The 15,955-nt window shown below is 37.4% G+C and overlaps 1 protein-coding gene across 1 annotated transcript in view; it reads left to right on the forward strand.

Moving 5' to 3' along the window:
* Positions 1 to 15,296, forward strand: part of LOC140172431 (pregnancy zone protein-like) — a 39,762-nt gene extending 24,466 nt beyond the window's left edge. Inside the window, 16 exon segments of the mRNA XM_072195579.1 lie at positions 1,140 to 1,385; positions 1,845 to 2,112; positions 3,522 to 3,663; positions 4,440 to 4,552; positions 5,709 to 5,850; positions 6,707 to 6,883; positions 7,605 to 7,686; positions 8,129 to 8,288; positions 8,837 to 8,911; positions 9,229 to 9,391; positions 10,396 to 10,607; positions 11,121 to 11,348; positions 12,647 to 12,774; positions 13,274 to 13,451; positions 14,306 to 14,408; positions 15,143 to 15,296. Of these exon segments, the coding sequence (XP_072051680.1) occupies positions 1,140 to 1,385; positions 1,845 to 2,112; positions 3,522 to 3,663; positions 4,440 to 4,552; positions 5,709 to 5,850; positions 6,707 to 6,883; positions 7,605 to 7,686; positions 8,129 to 8,288; positions 8,837 to 8,911; positions 9,229 to 9,391; positions 10,396 to 10,607; positions 11,121 to 11,348; positions 12,647 to 12,774; positions 13,274 to 13,451; positions 14,306 to 14,408; positions 15,143 to 15,222 (2,497 nt within the window). The 3' untranslated portion in view covers positions 15,223 to 15,296.
* The last annotated feature ends 659 nt before the right edge of the window (positions 15,297 to 15,955 follow it).

Below are 15,955 nucleotides of genomic sequence, written 5' to 3' on the forward strand. Positions count from 1 at the left end.
ATTTTATTTGGTGTATCAACGCTATCAAATCTTTATTTTTTTCAATATGTTGCTCAATTTCAATCATGTATGGAGTCATACATTTTATAAGGAGTAAATTCAGTGTCAAAATATCTTGAACTTTGATTAATTAAGCTACAACAATAAGTAATTAATTGATATCTTACTATTTTTGTGGTTTATTTGTTTTTTCAATAAGGCAAATTTTGTCAATTTTTTTCACAAGATTAATTTTTTAATTGGTTGAGCATTTACGCTTCCAAGAACAAAGGCCCTTCAAGTCACACCTTAAAGGTCCGTGACCTGATCGACAGCATCATCTCCCCGATATTTTTCATTGTTAATGAGGTTTTGGATTCACATGATAGATACTATTTTTCTCATTACTATCCTGAAATTTGACGCCCAAGTCGATGTATTTCGAGAAATCATGAAACACAGCGGTTTTTACAGGCTACCAGTTTGTAAATACTAAAACTTCTTCGGATTTCTGGGTAGGGAATTAATTGCGATCATCAGTCTCCTCAACAGCTACTTTGGTTTCAAGGCCATACACATTCTGTGAAAAAGCGAACCACACTAACTGTTGAGGAGGCGGCGCCGTATATAGTTATACAATTCCGAAATGGACGAAGTGGGCAATTTAGCTCAATCGGTTAGCGCGTTGTGTTTTACCCGAGAGATACCCGGTTCAAAACCCGGTATCGGAAGCCTTTTTTTCCTCTCCATTTTTTAACCCAAACTTTTTTATAGTCATTTGAAATGTACATATTGCAAGGGGAAATATATTTTGTTTCCTTTTTTTTCTGAAACGGAACGAAAAAAAAACATAAATATTTTCCCTTCAATACGGGCCGGGCATTGTACAGCATTGTCGTCATACGAACCAGAATTGTTGTTGTTGTTGGTTGCCTGCCCAGAATGCAATTCACGTATACCAAGGTATTGGATTGCAAATTTGGCTATTTATTCACATTTACGCTGAAAATGCTCTCGTTTCACAAAGCAGCATAAAGGGGCGATATTTGATATTATTATGTAATTTTAAAGACAATCCATATCCAAACCCAATAGAGTTACCCCCCTTTAACTCATAAAATATCAAATTGATAAGAACCATTGCCTTCTTTCAAACACAGTGAATCTGGGAGTGCTAGCATTGACAGTGAAGTCCCTCACACCATAACAGAGTGGGTAGCCAATGGTTTCTGTACTTCCACTGACAATGGCTTTGGTATTGCTGACCCAGTGGAGTTACGAGCATTCCAACCTTTCTTTCTGTCATATAACTTGCCGTATTCAGCCATCAGAGAAGAAACCATTCCTATTGATGTGACCGTGTTCAACTATCTTACTGACTGCTTCACTGTAAGTAATATTGGGCTGTTCAATTTGAAAGACCCCTCCCTTTGAAGAAGACCCTCCCCTGTCATATAACTTGCCGATTCAGCCATCAGAAAAGAGATCATTTGTATTGATGTGACTGTGTTCAACTATCTTACTGACTGCTTCACTGTAAGTAATATTGGGCTGTTCAATTTGAAAGACCCCTCCCTTTGAAGAAGACCCTCCCCTGTCATATAACTTGCCGATTCAGCCATCAGAGAAGAGACCATTTGTATTGATGTGACCGTGTTCAACTATCTTACTGACTGCTTCACTGTAAGTAATATTGGGCTGTTCAATTTGAAAGACCCCCCTCCCTTGAAGAAGACCCTCTCCCCTGTCATATAACTTGCCGTATTCAGCCATCAGAAAAGAGATCATTTGTATTGATGTGACTGTGTTCAACTATCTTACTGACTGCTTCACTGTAAGTAATATTGTGCTGTTCAATTTGAAAGACCCCTCCCTTTGAAGAAGACCCTTCCCCTGTCATATAACTTGCTGTATTCAGCCATCAGAGAAGAGACCATTTGTATTGATGTGACTGTGTTCAACTATCTTACTGACTGCTTCACTGTAAGTAATATTGGGCTGTTCAATTTGAAAGACCCCCTCCCTTTGAAGAAGACCCCTCCCCTGTCATATAACTTGCCGTATTCAGCCATCAGAAAAGAGATCATTTGTATTGATGTGACTGTGTTCAACTATCTTACTGACTGCTTCACTGTAAGTAATATTGGGCTGTTCAATTTGAAAGACCCCCCTCCCTTTGAAGAAGACCCCCTCCCCCTGTCATATAACTTGCCGTATTCAGCCCCCTTGAAGAAGAATTTGGAATTACAACCATATTCAACAGTTTTAGCCATTTCAGATCAACAATGGAAAACAGTGGAAAAGGTGTGGGAGATTTTTGAATTGCAAATACCATATGCTCTCAAATTAAAGCCACCTCTAATAAATGCCCTACCATTTTTTTTTCAACTAAAGTCTTCCATAAATGCTGTCAAAATACCATACACTACCTGTATTTTCAATATGGTGTATCCAAGGAGCCAAATTGTGTATAAAATCCAACTAGATTTTAACATTTTCTACTGCTGATTTTATCATGTTACACATAAATTATTCTATCTGGATTGACCGCATAGAGATATCTAGTAATCTCCACAAGGGATGTGGATTTCAAAATGGAATGGCCATTAATTTGTATGTTTACAACATTCCGAAATTAACAGATGTGGACTATATTTTTCCCAAAAAATTCTAATCAAAACCACTGAAGCAATACTATAAAAAAAATCCAGCCGTGATCATATATAAAAATATAATATGAACAATGAAACATGGTATAAAATCTGCACCAAATATTATTAAATTAGCCAAGAGATCTACAGTCCAACCTCTCTTATCTGGCCATGATGGGACCAAGCATCGTCCAGATAAGTGAAAAATCCGGATAAGTGAAATACATGTAATTCTGCATTGACTGTCCCAAGTACTGAAATGGTGACGACAAAAAAGATTGTTTAAACATGGTGTAATAACACTAAAAGATGGCTTTAGAGTGCTATTTGCAACATAGATCTCATTCTAAGCATTCAGAGCATGGAATTACCTGTGGTAAATCATCAAAAACATATTTCCCTGTGAAGATTTCACATCCGGATAACAGAGAGATCCATATAAAAGAGGTCTGGATAAGAGAGGTTGGACTGTACTCAAATTCAATTACCATTGTAGTAGTATTTGGTGCTGTAATACTAGCTCAAGCTCAGCAATCTATGTTTATCTATGTTTTTGTTTACAAGTCAATATAAGTTTCATGAACAAGTGAAACTATAATCCACCCCTAAATGGATACACACTTAGGCCTAAAAAAAAATTGTTTGATTGGCGTAACATGAAAAAAAAATTAGGGTAGGTCGGTCGGCATTTTTTTTAATATTTTTTATTTTTACACACATTTTAAGCTGAAAATTTTTTTTGGATTTTTTTATTCATTTTTTGCAAAAATATAAGAAAAAAGTCTAGGGTTTGGCCTATTTTTAGGGTCGGTCGGGTTACGCCAATCAAACAATTTTTTTAGGCCTTATTTGAATATTTATAATGTTCTACTTGTCTGTTTCTCTCCCAAGATTGAGTTATCAATAGAACAGTCCAGCGAATTCAGTCTCTTGGATGCCTCCCCTAACAAGTATGTATGTGTGTGTGATCGAGAATCCAAGACGGTCAACTTTACCATCATCCCAAGAGAAATTGGAGAAATCAAAGTCACAGGTAACTATGGAAACAAATTCTTATCGGTTTTGTAGAAATGCTATTATGGTGTAAAAAAGGTTCAATCAATATGTGACTCCAGTGTATGTCCATTTGAAGTGTAAGGTTTAATAGATTAACCTGCATCATATGATTTCCATCCATTGTAGGAGTAGTATTTTGTAATTGGCAGAATAAGTTGTTTCCTTCATTCATTAATAAATAATGAATTATAGCAATTATAACACATCACATAACTTTGTGCATGCAAGCCCCAGACATTGGTGTGGAGCACAAAGCGATGTGACACTGACATCTTTTGACAGGATTAACTTGTTGCTCAAAGTCTGTAGATTCTGAAACTAGAATGTAATACTTAGAAACTTTAAGCTACAAGGACTTTTTTGTAAGTGATAATCAGAATAAGATGAATGGTGTGTGTCACAGTTGACAGCCAGAACCCCACCCTCACTTTTCCTCATTAAAATTCAGATTTTTGGCATTTGAAGAACGTACATATTTTTCTTATAACTCAGCTTAGGTCTATAATATGTTTCTTTAATATGATATGAACAAACAAGTGATAGCCTCATGTGGTATATAACCCATACTGTTCTATGGGCCATTGTGACACGCATTTCTTCTAATATCCAAACTGCTAGTGAAATATTCGGTAATAGGTCTAAACATAAGCTAGAAATCATGGTATATGAACAAACTGAGCCACCCCCTTTAACTGCTGTAGATATGCAGTTATGTCATCACAAATTCCATTTGCTACTTTACTTGTCTTACAGTACATGGCAGCTATGTGACTCCTGGATCTAATGTACCATTATGCGGCAACAACGTTTTCTTGGCAAATGTGAACGGAGTGAGAGATGCTATCGAAGACACCTTGTTAATCGAGGTATGACAGATCATGTTATGTTGAAGTTTGTTATGTTATTGTTTTTGAAATGGGCTATTCCAGTTGAAATCCACACTACCCCTATGGGGAAGTATATTTTTCAAATGTAATTGGTCAGAGATAATCATTTTTATTAAACCCATACTCCCACTGTATTATGGTTTTACATTATCTTCCACAACTGGAGTAAGTATTTCCAATAGAAGTTACCCAACTGTCTATTATATTTGAAACTCATACTCCTGCTGTGGAAGACTTTAACTAAATCTTTCCCAGGAGTAGTGTGTATTTTAAATGGAATGGCCCAATGCAGTTATATTTGAGTAATAGGCTGAACAAAGTAGGGTAGGTAGCTATGGTAATTGACAATTATGTGTAAATTCTTGCTGACATGTAAGATGAGCCCCCATCATGTGATCTTGTAAGTATTTGCAGGCTCGCAACAGCTGATATTTATGAAAAACAAATCCCCACAAACCTTGATTGGTTAGTAGCACGTAAAAGGAAGGTTTATTTATCACATATTTGGCCAAAGCCAGGCAAAGCCCAATAGTGCTAAGAGGCAACTAAATTAAAGGGATGTTAACCGAATATGAGGAGACGGGGGTATGGGAAGAGGTTCGATTTTAGAAGCAGAAGGAAACCCAGAGCACTCAGAGAAAAACCTGCAAGGATGAGCATGGATCGGCAACCAAGTTCAACCCTGGGAATTGACCCAGGCCACAGTGGTGAGAAGCCAGTGGGAAGGCCACTACACTAATCTGTTCTCCCGTTTGATTCATCTGGTGCCAATCAAAGAAAAGAAATTGCAGAAAATTGCAAAAGAAATATGGTACTTTAACAAGACAAAGTTCCCCAACAAGTGTGCAACACTGTGGTGATGGCTCTGTGAATAACATTGACAAAAGATTCTTCGGAAATTTGACAATTTTTTTCTGTCAAAAAGTTCAATTTTGTATTCATTTTGCAGGCCTTACAGTAGAGAATTGATTCATAGGTCAAATCATGATACATATCAAGGCATGACACATACCTATATTTTCCTTCATCAGACAGATCAACATATAACCCATCCCTATCAGGCAGATCAAGGCATGACCTATCCATATAATTTACCTCATCAGTTATATAATGGTATTTATTCATATCCATACAGCCTGAGGGTGTGGAAAGAGAAGAAACATTCTCTGAGATGGTTTGCTTGGAAGAAGGAGGACCTGATTTCAATACAGTTGTGCCACTATCGGTACCAGCTGATGTTATCCAAGATTCTGCAAGGGGCAGAATATTTATCTCTGGTAAGAATTCTATACCCTAATCCTATAGATCTGGGTTTTTTTTTCTTTGTGGACTGCCCATATCCAAGTTTTAAAAAGATATAATCTGTTACTGGAAAAAGGAGACCTGATTTCAGTACATTTCTACCCCTTTGTACCAGCTGATTTCACCCAAGATTCTGCAAGGGGCAGAATATTTATCTCTGGTAAGAATTCTATTGGGTTTTTTCCTATGTGGGCTACCCATAATAGAGTTTAAAAACACAATCTGTGCCTGAAAAAAGACCAGATTTCAATACCTTTCTACCCCTTTGTACCTGATAATTTCATCCAAGATTCAAGAACATTTTGTCTCTTGTTTGAATTCTGTGTCCTATTATATCTGATGCTATATGAAGTCTTTGATAGGCTACATTTTTTACCTTGGGGATATGATCGGCCCAGAAACCGTGAAGCTGAATATTAAATTTTGGTTAAAAACTTTTTGAAAAAACTCTAATTTGGCATGAGCAAATGTGCAGCATAAATCTAATATGTGACACGATCAAGGGAAATGAGTCGGATGTCGCTAATATTGATTTTGAGATATTGGCAAAGAAAGTGTGAAAATTCTTTTGTTTTATATTGTTTTCAGCGATTGATAAATTGACGTAACTTCACAAAAGAAAAATCGTATCAACATGGGGTTTTCAGTTTCTGAAAGCTCTAAATGTCCTCTTTAGAAACATGTGTAAAACTCATTTTTGACCAGGGCCGACATGTGACTCATTCCCCTTGATCATGTCACATATGTGCAGGGTACATAAGGCAAGCCTGTTTTTTTACCTAATCACTATTTACAAAAAAAGGCTAATATTATTTTGTGATGTGATTGCAGGTGACATGATGGGCTCAGTGTTGTCCAACCTTGATAGTATTCTACAAATGCCAACTGGATGCGGAGAACAAAATATGATCAAATTTGCACCCAACATATATGTGTTAGAATATCTGACTAGTACCAACCAACTGACTAGAGATATTGAGACCAAAGCTTTAGAATTCTTGAGAATAGGTAGGTATATACCATTTTATGTAAACAGTGTACTTTGGGCAATGGGTAATGAATTTTAAAGTTAGTATGGTGATAGAGCATTGTGAGTTCTGGTGCTACATACTTGCCTGTCACACACCAAAATTACAAGTTTTCCGATATACAACAGGGCTTTGTCAAAACAAAATGTTCTAACTTAAGAATTCGAAGAGAGCAAACATTGAAAATAACTAAAGAATACATACCACACCATAACGCTTGCTCTTAAGGCAATCAAGTTAGCTCAGTCGTTAAGGCATTCGACTATGGTGCAAGCAATTCTGGGTTCGAACCCTGGCAGTGGTTAGTAGCTGCTAGCACACTTTCATGTAAACCTTGAGTTTGAAATACTCCTGGACATGGAAGTTGCTGCTAATTGTCTTGGTGTAAGCCATACAAAACTCGGCAAGCTGGTCCTGGCTGAGAAATCAGTTGTGGATGGTCTAGGGTGTGCACTTCTTAGGTGTAAGTCCTTGTGTTGTTTAATGGTTATTGGAATAATATTGGGGTTGTAGTGGTCAGCGACAACCTGTAAAGTGTGCTGGGGCATGTGGATCCAATGTCTAGGTGTTGAGCACTATAAGTCACTACGTTTTTTTAAATCACAGGGTGTGGTAGTTTATTTGTTAAAAGTAATTTATTCTTAAGGGATTTCTATCAGTACATACAACTGCTAACAAATTTGTCATTTTTGTTTCTCAAGGATACCAACGAGAGCTAACTTATCGTTTGAATGATGGCTCTTATAGTGCATTTGGTCAGAGTGACGGGGAAGGCAGCACATGGTAAGCATTAAAAGCCACATATCACATTCTCTTGGTCGGGTTGTGTCGTCTATTGCACTTACCTATTTTAAGTAGATCTATCTTTTAACATCCTTCTATATCTTTGCTTTTACTGTAATCGTTTACTTTTTTTCTTTTTCTTTTTTTTTTTTTTTTTTTGTAATTAAAATTTTTAATGTAATGACTCAAAATGTTCCAGTTCTGCATGTGACACATATCTTTTGTGTAAAAATAAACAAAGACAAAATTGTCCGTTTAAGTAAACATTTTGAAATGCAATTAGAAATAAAACTTACAAACAAAAGTTTATGAGGGGTGAGGTACATGACTTATACGGTGTGTCTAGTGCTTGTACCAAAAACTCAGGTTTAAAGAGACATTCAGAAATTACACTATCCTCCCACATCATTTTCTTTTTCATATTTTTTTTTGTCCTCAACAGGTTGACAGCATTTGTGCTCAAATCTTTTGTTCAAGCCAACATGTTTATTGATATAGACACTAGTGATATCATTGTAACTCGTAATTGGTTGTTGAGACAACAAAAGAAGGACACAGGATGCTTTGAAAAGAGGGGTGTGTTGAGACATCAGTCAATGAAGGTGAGAACATTGGTGAACTAAGAACTCCTTTGAGGGACAGGGACAATAGCCAAACATTGACTTGACTTATTCTCTTCATGCTGTGGATTATAGGTTTTTAAAGTAATTCTTTGCCAATCAGGGGCGTGAGAGTTCAGATTAAGATCTGAATTCAGACTTTTTGATCTTGATTTTTATCTCTGTTTTGCACTTCCTCTATATAAAAGTATAGGAGCTTTCCAAATTGCAAAGTTTTTCAGGCATTTTTATTTGTGGTCACTCACACCCCTGCAACCTGGAATGCACCTGTTGCGTCCATATATCGTACTAAGTGTGTACTCAGTGTAAGGCAGGTGCATGCAATCTTCTAGACTGTTATATGTGGGGGTGTTAATCCTGGAGCGGAGCTACAAGCGTGCCGAGTATTCCATCGTGGCCAAGAATTATATAAGAGTTGCACCCTATATTCTGTAATCGCTCCCGACATAATATAGTATTAATCGCTGATTGTCTTGGTTAACCAAAATAAATAAAGTCAGTTGTAATTAATTCTTTCTTTTCATCATTAGGGTGGTGTTTCTGATGAGGTGACTCTTACTGCCTATGTGCTGGTTTCTCTATTGGAAGCTGGTGTTAATCCAGATGTAAGTATAATGCAAACCATATGTTGAAATCATAGCACAGTCTAAAGATTCCATTTCAATATGATTTTTAATGAAAGCTAAATCAATACGAGACAGCCGGAAATATGCCAATACAATAGATTCATCTTACAATAAGACTATTATCTAAGGGATTCTGGTTGATCGGCACTCTTTACAATAACCCTAAAATTCAAATGAGGACACAATCATTTTAAATCAACTAGTTTACTATTTGGCATTGTTCAAGTGGTACAAAATAAATAGTTAACCTTATAAAATACATGCACAGAAATTTTATTGTGTTGTATCTTATACAGGACACTCAAGTAGTACATGCAGAGGAATGCATCACTGCTAGACTGACTGAGGTATATAGTGATCCATACGCTTTGGCTTTGGTTACATATGCTCTCTTGTTAGCCGAGAACCCTGATGGACGCCTTGGACTGCAGCAATTAGACACACTTGCACATACTGAAGGTAAGACAGATTCTGTGTGCTTTATGGGACACAATGGGCTATTCCAGTTGATATCCATACACCCCATATGGAAGATTTGATCTTTTAATCTTCCACACAGGGAGTGTGAATTTCAAATGAGGTTACCTGAATGGGTGACTCAATTACACCCCTGTATGAAAGACTATAAAGTCATGTCTTCTATAGGGAGTGTATGGATTTCAACTGGAATGGCCCAATGCGCTATTAGGGAACAATCCAAAGATTGATGAAGCCCTAAAGATGTTATGTTACAAGGTCAAGGGTGACTGCTCCCTTTCACACACTTAACAAAACTGGTAGTGGGTAAAAAATGACAGGTGTTTATGCCTAACATGTAAAATTCTCTATACTTTTCAAAGACTATTATTTACATTTTATCTGTTCATCCTCAAGATCATGGGTTAACCTTGTTTCACCCAAATGGTAACACATCTAACAAAGGGTTTGGGACATGTTGCAACCCCCTCCCTAGCTTATACGAAATGCCCTATATTATTATACTTTACCAAGTCTAAGATCCATGACTTAAACACCAGAAATAAAGATCGTCTGAGGCTTCCTTTTATCAAAAAAGCTTTCTGTGAAAAATCTATTAAATATGCAGCTACTAAGTTATGGAATAATGTTGATAACAGCATTAAAAGTTCATCATCGATTAATCAATTCCGCCATGTATTTAAGAAACATCTTATGCAAAGTTACTATTAACTCTTATTGTATCTGGTTTATATAACCAAATTGGATATTATTTATATTTTATATTACTTATTTGTGTATCCATGTACGCGGTTCCATGTTACAATCAGAGAAATACACACACCACTACTGAACTTGAGGTGAACCAAAGAATAATCATTTGGTTATAAATTTGAGCATGTCAGCATGCAGGTAGAAAACTCTTGCAGGGATTATATCCACTCCATCCCATCACTATCGAAGGTTATTATATAAAGATATTCTATATGATCTTTGATTTTTCATAGCTGGTGGCCTCATGTATTGGAAACGCACTGATAACGAGCCCATGGAGAGTGACTGCATCTACTGCAGACCACCATCAGCATCGGTTGAGATGACATCCTATGCCCTGCTAGCATACCTCACCTCAGATGACAAGGATGTTGCTGATGCTATGCCTATTGTACGATGGATGAATCAACAAAGAAGTGCATTAGGTGGATATTCTTCGACTCAGGTAGGTCAGGTTGCATCACCAACATATCAAATTGAAATCAAGAATGGTACTCGCAGAAATGCTTAAATTCCTGTCTTAAGTCTAATTGTTCATTCTAGTTGAGTACTTTTGATGCTCTCGCCATTATCAAACTCAATTTCATACTTTTTTTCATAAACGTTTAAATCAGGGCTTCTCAACTGGCGGCGCGCGCGCCACTTGTGGCGCTTGGAGTCTATCGAAGTGGCGCACGGTATTTTTTCACATAAATCTTGAACAAAAAAGGGGTGCAAATACCCAGTCTGGGACTTTAAAAACCTTACAATCCAGGAGATTCCGGGAGGGGCGCTGCCCCCTGGACCTCCGATAGAACACCACTTTACCTTACCCACTATTTACACGCGCTACATGGCAAAGTCCTCCCTTGACATGTTGGCACTTCATGATCACTAAAATTTTCCAGTTGGCACTTCAAATAAACTAGTTGAGAAGGCCTGGTTTAAATGTATACCACTTTTCTAATCTATCATATAGGACACAGTCATGGGTCTGCAATCACTCTCTCAGTATGCCAGCAGAGTTTACAGTAATGACACTAATATGGCCATTGATGTCGTCAAAACCAACACGGTTCCAGCAGCCTTTCTGAATCGCTTTGTGTTAAATGCAGATAATCAGATTTTGACCCAGAGAATGGAACTCGATGAGGTGCCTACTACATTGAGATTTAATGCAAGAGGAAAAGGATGTGCACTAGTACAGGTATGTGTAATGGGCTATTCCAGTTGAAATCCACACTACCCCTGTGGAATATTTAGCTAAAGTCTTCCACAGAGGGGGTATGAGTTTTGAATAGAATAGACAATTGGGTAACTTCCATTTGAAATACTCACTCCTGTTGGGAAAGATATAGGTAAAGCCATAATACAGAGGGAGTGTGGGTTTCAAAATGATGCACCCTGCCCAATTACATTTAACATTCATACTCCCCCTGTGGAAGGTATATCCAAAATCTTCGACAGGGGTAGAGTGGATTTTAAATGGAATAGCCCATATTGGGCTATTCCAGTTGAAAGCCATACACCCCTGATATTACCTTAATTTTCTACACAGGGAGTTTACAACTGGGGTTACCTGAATGGGTGACTTCATTTGAAATCAATCCAGTTTAAACCCATACACTCCCTGCATGACCTTAATTTTCCATACAGGGAGTTTTCAAATGGGTTTACCTGAATAGTGACTTTATTTAAAATCTATCCAGTTGAAACCCATACACCCCCTGTATGAACTTAAACTTCCACACAAGGAGTTTTTAAATAGGAAACTGCATTTGAAATCTACCGCCTTGTGTGCAATTTAAGGTTTGTTTGTTCATTTTTTTCTTTACCCTGGGACTGGTCCATATTCATATCCCTCTGCTCCTCCATATGGCCCATGTTATGTCTTCAATATGAAGTGTATGGATTTCAACTTATGAACCTATTCATCTCTTATACTAAACAGTGATTTGTTGTTGAAGAAATAATTTTTCATGTGTGGTTTCTGCACTCAAGCATTCGCATTAAATTTGTCACACCTTTCCACAATGGTTGCATGATTGAATTACGTTATTGGACCTGAGTTATTGGACGGACATGACATGTCAATGGAAATGCTCTTAAAACACATTGGAATTCACCATAGGCTTAGATCCGGGGAGGGGGGAATAAATCCCCCCAATATTTTGCCAGGGGGGATGGTCTATACAATCATCCCCCCAATGTTGACGCCTGTATGTGGGTTTCTGACCAAATTAACTTTATATTTGGCCATTTTAGCCCCCAAAGTGCAACTTTTTGCGCACTTTGTGCATATTTATACCACTCTTGCACCATATTTCATCAGTTTAGCTTCAAATGGCAAAAATTTTTGCACGCTTCGTGCGCATTTGACCCCTAGACTTGTTCCGCCGCCAAAGGTGTTGAATTTACTTTAAGAAATTTTTTTCAACCCCATCCCACCCAATGTCAAAAAGAAATCTACGCCACTGGAATTCACATAATATTCTTTCTATACAGGCTGAGATCCGCTATAATGTTCCTGCTGTGAGAACTATTCGCCGTGACCCATTTGAAATCACCTTGGATATGTCACCGCTAGACAATGTACAGCACTGTGGCAAGAAAACATTGACTACTTGTATTAGGTAAGTAAATTACTAAACAGAAAAGGAAAGAGAAAGATGTGACAGCAAAAGATTATATCCACTAGAATCCATTTAAAGTGACCTAGCACATGTGAATTTGACAATATTTGGCTTGTTTTCATTGTTGAAAGGGATTCAATAATGTTTCACCATTGTTCTTCACCATTTAAAAACTAACTCTCATTCGGTACGTCTTTCTGGTTTATTTAGCTTGAAAACCTAAAGCTGCCCTTGTGAAGTAAACTATGCAGACAACATGGATGCATCATTGTTCAACGGTGACAAACAATGGTGAAACATGATTGTTTCACCATTCGGCACGTCTTTCTGGTTTATTTCGCTTGAGAAGCTAAAGCTGCCCTCGCATGACAACACAGACGCATTATTGTACGACAGTGACGAACAATGGTGAAACATGATTGAATCCCTAAATTACCGACATCATTACATTTACATGTTTCGGCACCATTGTAATTAGAAATATTGGATTTCTTTTCAGATACGTTGGTCCTCGAGATGCTACCAATATGGCAGCTGTGGAATTCAAAATGGTGACAGGATACTCAGTTGATATGGAGTCACTTGGCTTGTATTTACAACAGCATGGACAGAGTATTGGGTTGAAGAGAATAGATCCACCATCTAAAGGAAACCCTCTGGTCCTCTACTTTGATTATGTAAGTTTGATATTTCGTAACTGGAATTGCACACATTTGGTTTTGATAATTCTGAATTTCTTTCATGCAAAACTGTCGTAGTATTCACAGGGGAAGAAGAATCGCACACTAGCACATTTAAACATGAATTAACAAAATGGAAACATGATATGTATAGGCAGATATACCAGAGTAAAAACTCCAGACAAACCTGCCTGTGCAGGGACTTGAACTCCAGACCTTGCTTGTCGGGCGAGCGCTATACTGCTGAGCTACACAGACTGTCCCTGATAAACAGGACTTGTGGATATGAGCAGTCAGTGTAAACAGTACAAACAATACATTACATACCAGTGTATGAGATCAATTAATGATGCTTACCCGCCAGCCTAATATGATCATACAATCAAGGGAAGAGGCTTATGCATTATCATCGTAGTATTATTCATTTAATATGTTGTGAGTGACCTACTTTTTCTTCAGTCGGTACCTTTATTCTTTTTTCTTTTCTTATTTCTTTTGCCTGGGTCAATCTAGTCCTATTAAGATCCAAGTGTGTTTCCTCATAGAACCACCAGGTATACAAAGAAACAAACAATCACAATACCGTAAAGATTTGCCTAATGGTGCATATATACTCCCTTGATGCAACTTGAATTTTAAGCATGAACTAAAAGTGCCTTGCCGTTAAAATCCCACCAGCAAATAAGGGCACAGACCCTTAATTCTTGATGGATTTGTAGAGGAGAGAGCTCTCTATTTGTACTTGAGATTTACCATCAGGGAAAGAAACCAATGTGCACCATTAGGCAAATCTTTACAATCTAGTTGTTTAGAAAAATTAATGGGAGAATTGCTGTTCTTATTATCCACAGTTTGATAGTACACAGCGATGTTTTGATGTTGAGGTTAAACAGAAAATATTTGTAGACAGTGCCAAGCCAGCATCCATCAAGGTGTATGACTACTATGAACCAGGTAAATAATAACACATTCTATTTATAGTCGTCCTGTTTTCAATCATGATTTTTTTTCCTTAAAGTCATAATGTAAGATCTTATAATATGAACTTACTTAATTTTTTTCAAACCTGATTTTTTGTAATTGTAATGTTTACACATGTCCCAACTTACACCTAAATGAAATCAGCTTCTTGTGTTTGTCGGGTCAACAGAGCAAATTTGACATGATGTTGGATTCAGACATTAAGTCCCCTATATCAAAAACAGCCAAAATGACCAGTGGGGTTTCTTAATTTGCTTGGCCTTGTTATTTGGGCTATTCCAGTTGAAATCCATACACCCCCTATAGAAGACATAACCGATTGTTCTTGGCCCCTGTTCCTGGTAGAGATTCAACCTGGGGTCCATTTCACTCAATTTTACGAAGCTTCGTAAGTCTCAAAATTGTTCTTAACTTACAGTGAGTTGTAAGTTCCATTTCACTAAACTTATTTACAAACGGTACCCATCATAAGTAACAGGGATTTAGTACAGGGACCCTTCGCAAAGTTACGTCTTGCATTGGGGTTTCGTAACTTTACTAACGGTTACTTGAGTTACGAAGGGTTAAAAGTTGAGTGAAAAATGGACCCCAGTTAGCGTTTGGCTCCCATTCACTGGAAAAGGGTTTCTTGGGAATGTCCAGCGGTGTTGAAGATTGCTATATAAATTTTACAAGTATTCATTTCTGTTTATGATTATTAATTGCAGGAGTGAAGTCATACAAGGATTACAATACATGCCCACCAAAGGACAAGAACCAACAGCCAAAAGGAAAACCAAAGCCATAGAGAGGAGACCATCCTACAATACTACCAGTGTGCTTCTGTTGCAGTTGTTGTATACATACATGTCTTCCACGCAACAATAAGTCATTTGCTAGAAGAATATTGAATGTTTATATTGCATAATTATGAAACCTTATACCATATATTGACATTGATTATCCAGGTCTGTGCAGTTTGTGTAGGATATATAAGAGGGGTGCGTAAATATACAGTGTACTGCTGCAGCAAATATATATGTCTTTGCAACATGAATTTCATCCACTTAAGAGTTACATTTTCTTGGCTTATAAATGTAATTTAGCATCTGTCAGACACATTAATTTTGCCCCGTCCTAATCTTCCTATCCAAAAAGACAGGTGGACGGGTGGCCGACTAAGAGACTGATCTCTGGTCACTAAGTTCATTGATTTCACAAGCACTTTTAAAGGTGAATCATACTTGTGCGATTCAAACATCTCTAGTGATCAAATGCTGGTATCGCTGCCCAGAGTTCAGTTGTGGCTAGCAACGTAGTTGTCTTCAAGTCAACTGGTTGTGATTTGATGCTAGGACATGCCAGCAACTTATCGGTCAGATATCAGTAATTGCTTTTCAATAAGCGACGGAAGTTACGTCACAAAAATGCTACGTTCCTTTTGATTGCCTAGTGTGGTATGGGCATCGGGTAAAAACTGTTTCTCTACAAACTTCTAATTAAAATAAAGTAAACACTTTCATAAACAAGATTTATAAAAT

The sequence above is a fragment of the Amphiura filiformis genome, chromosome 16 (assembly GCF_039555335.1).
Source record: "Amphiura filiformis chromosome 16, Afil_fr2py, whole genome shotgun sequence".
Lineage (NCBI taxonomy): Eukaryota > Metazoa > Echinodermata > Ophiuroidea > Amphilepidida > Amphiuridae > Amphiura > Amphiura filiformis.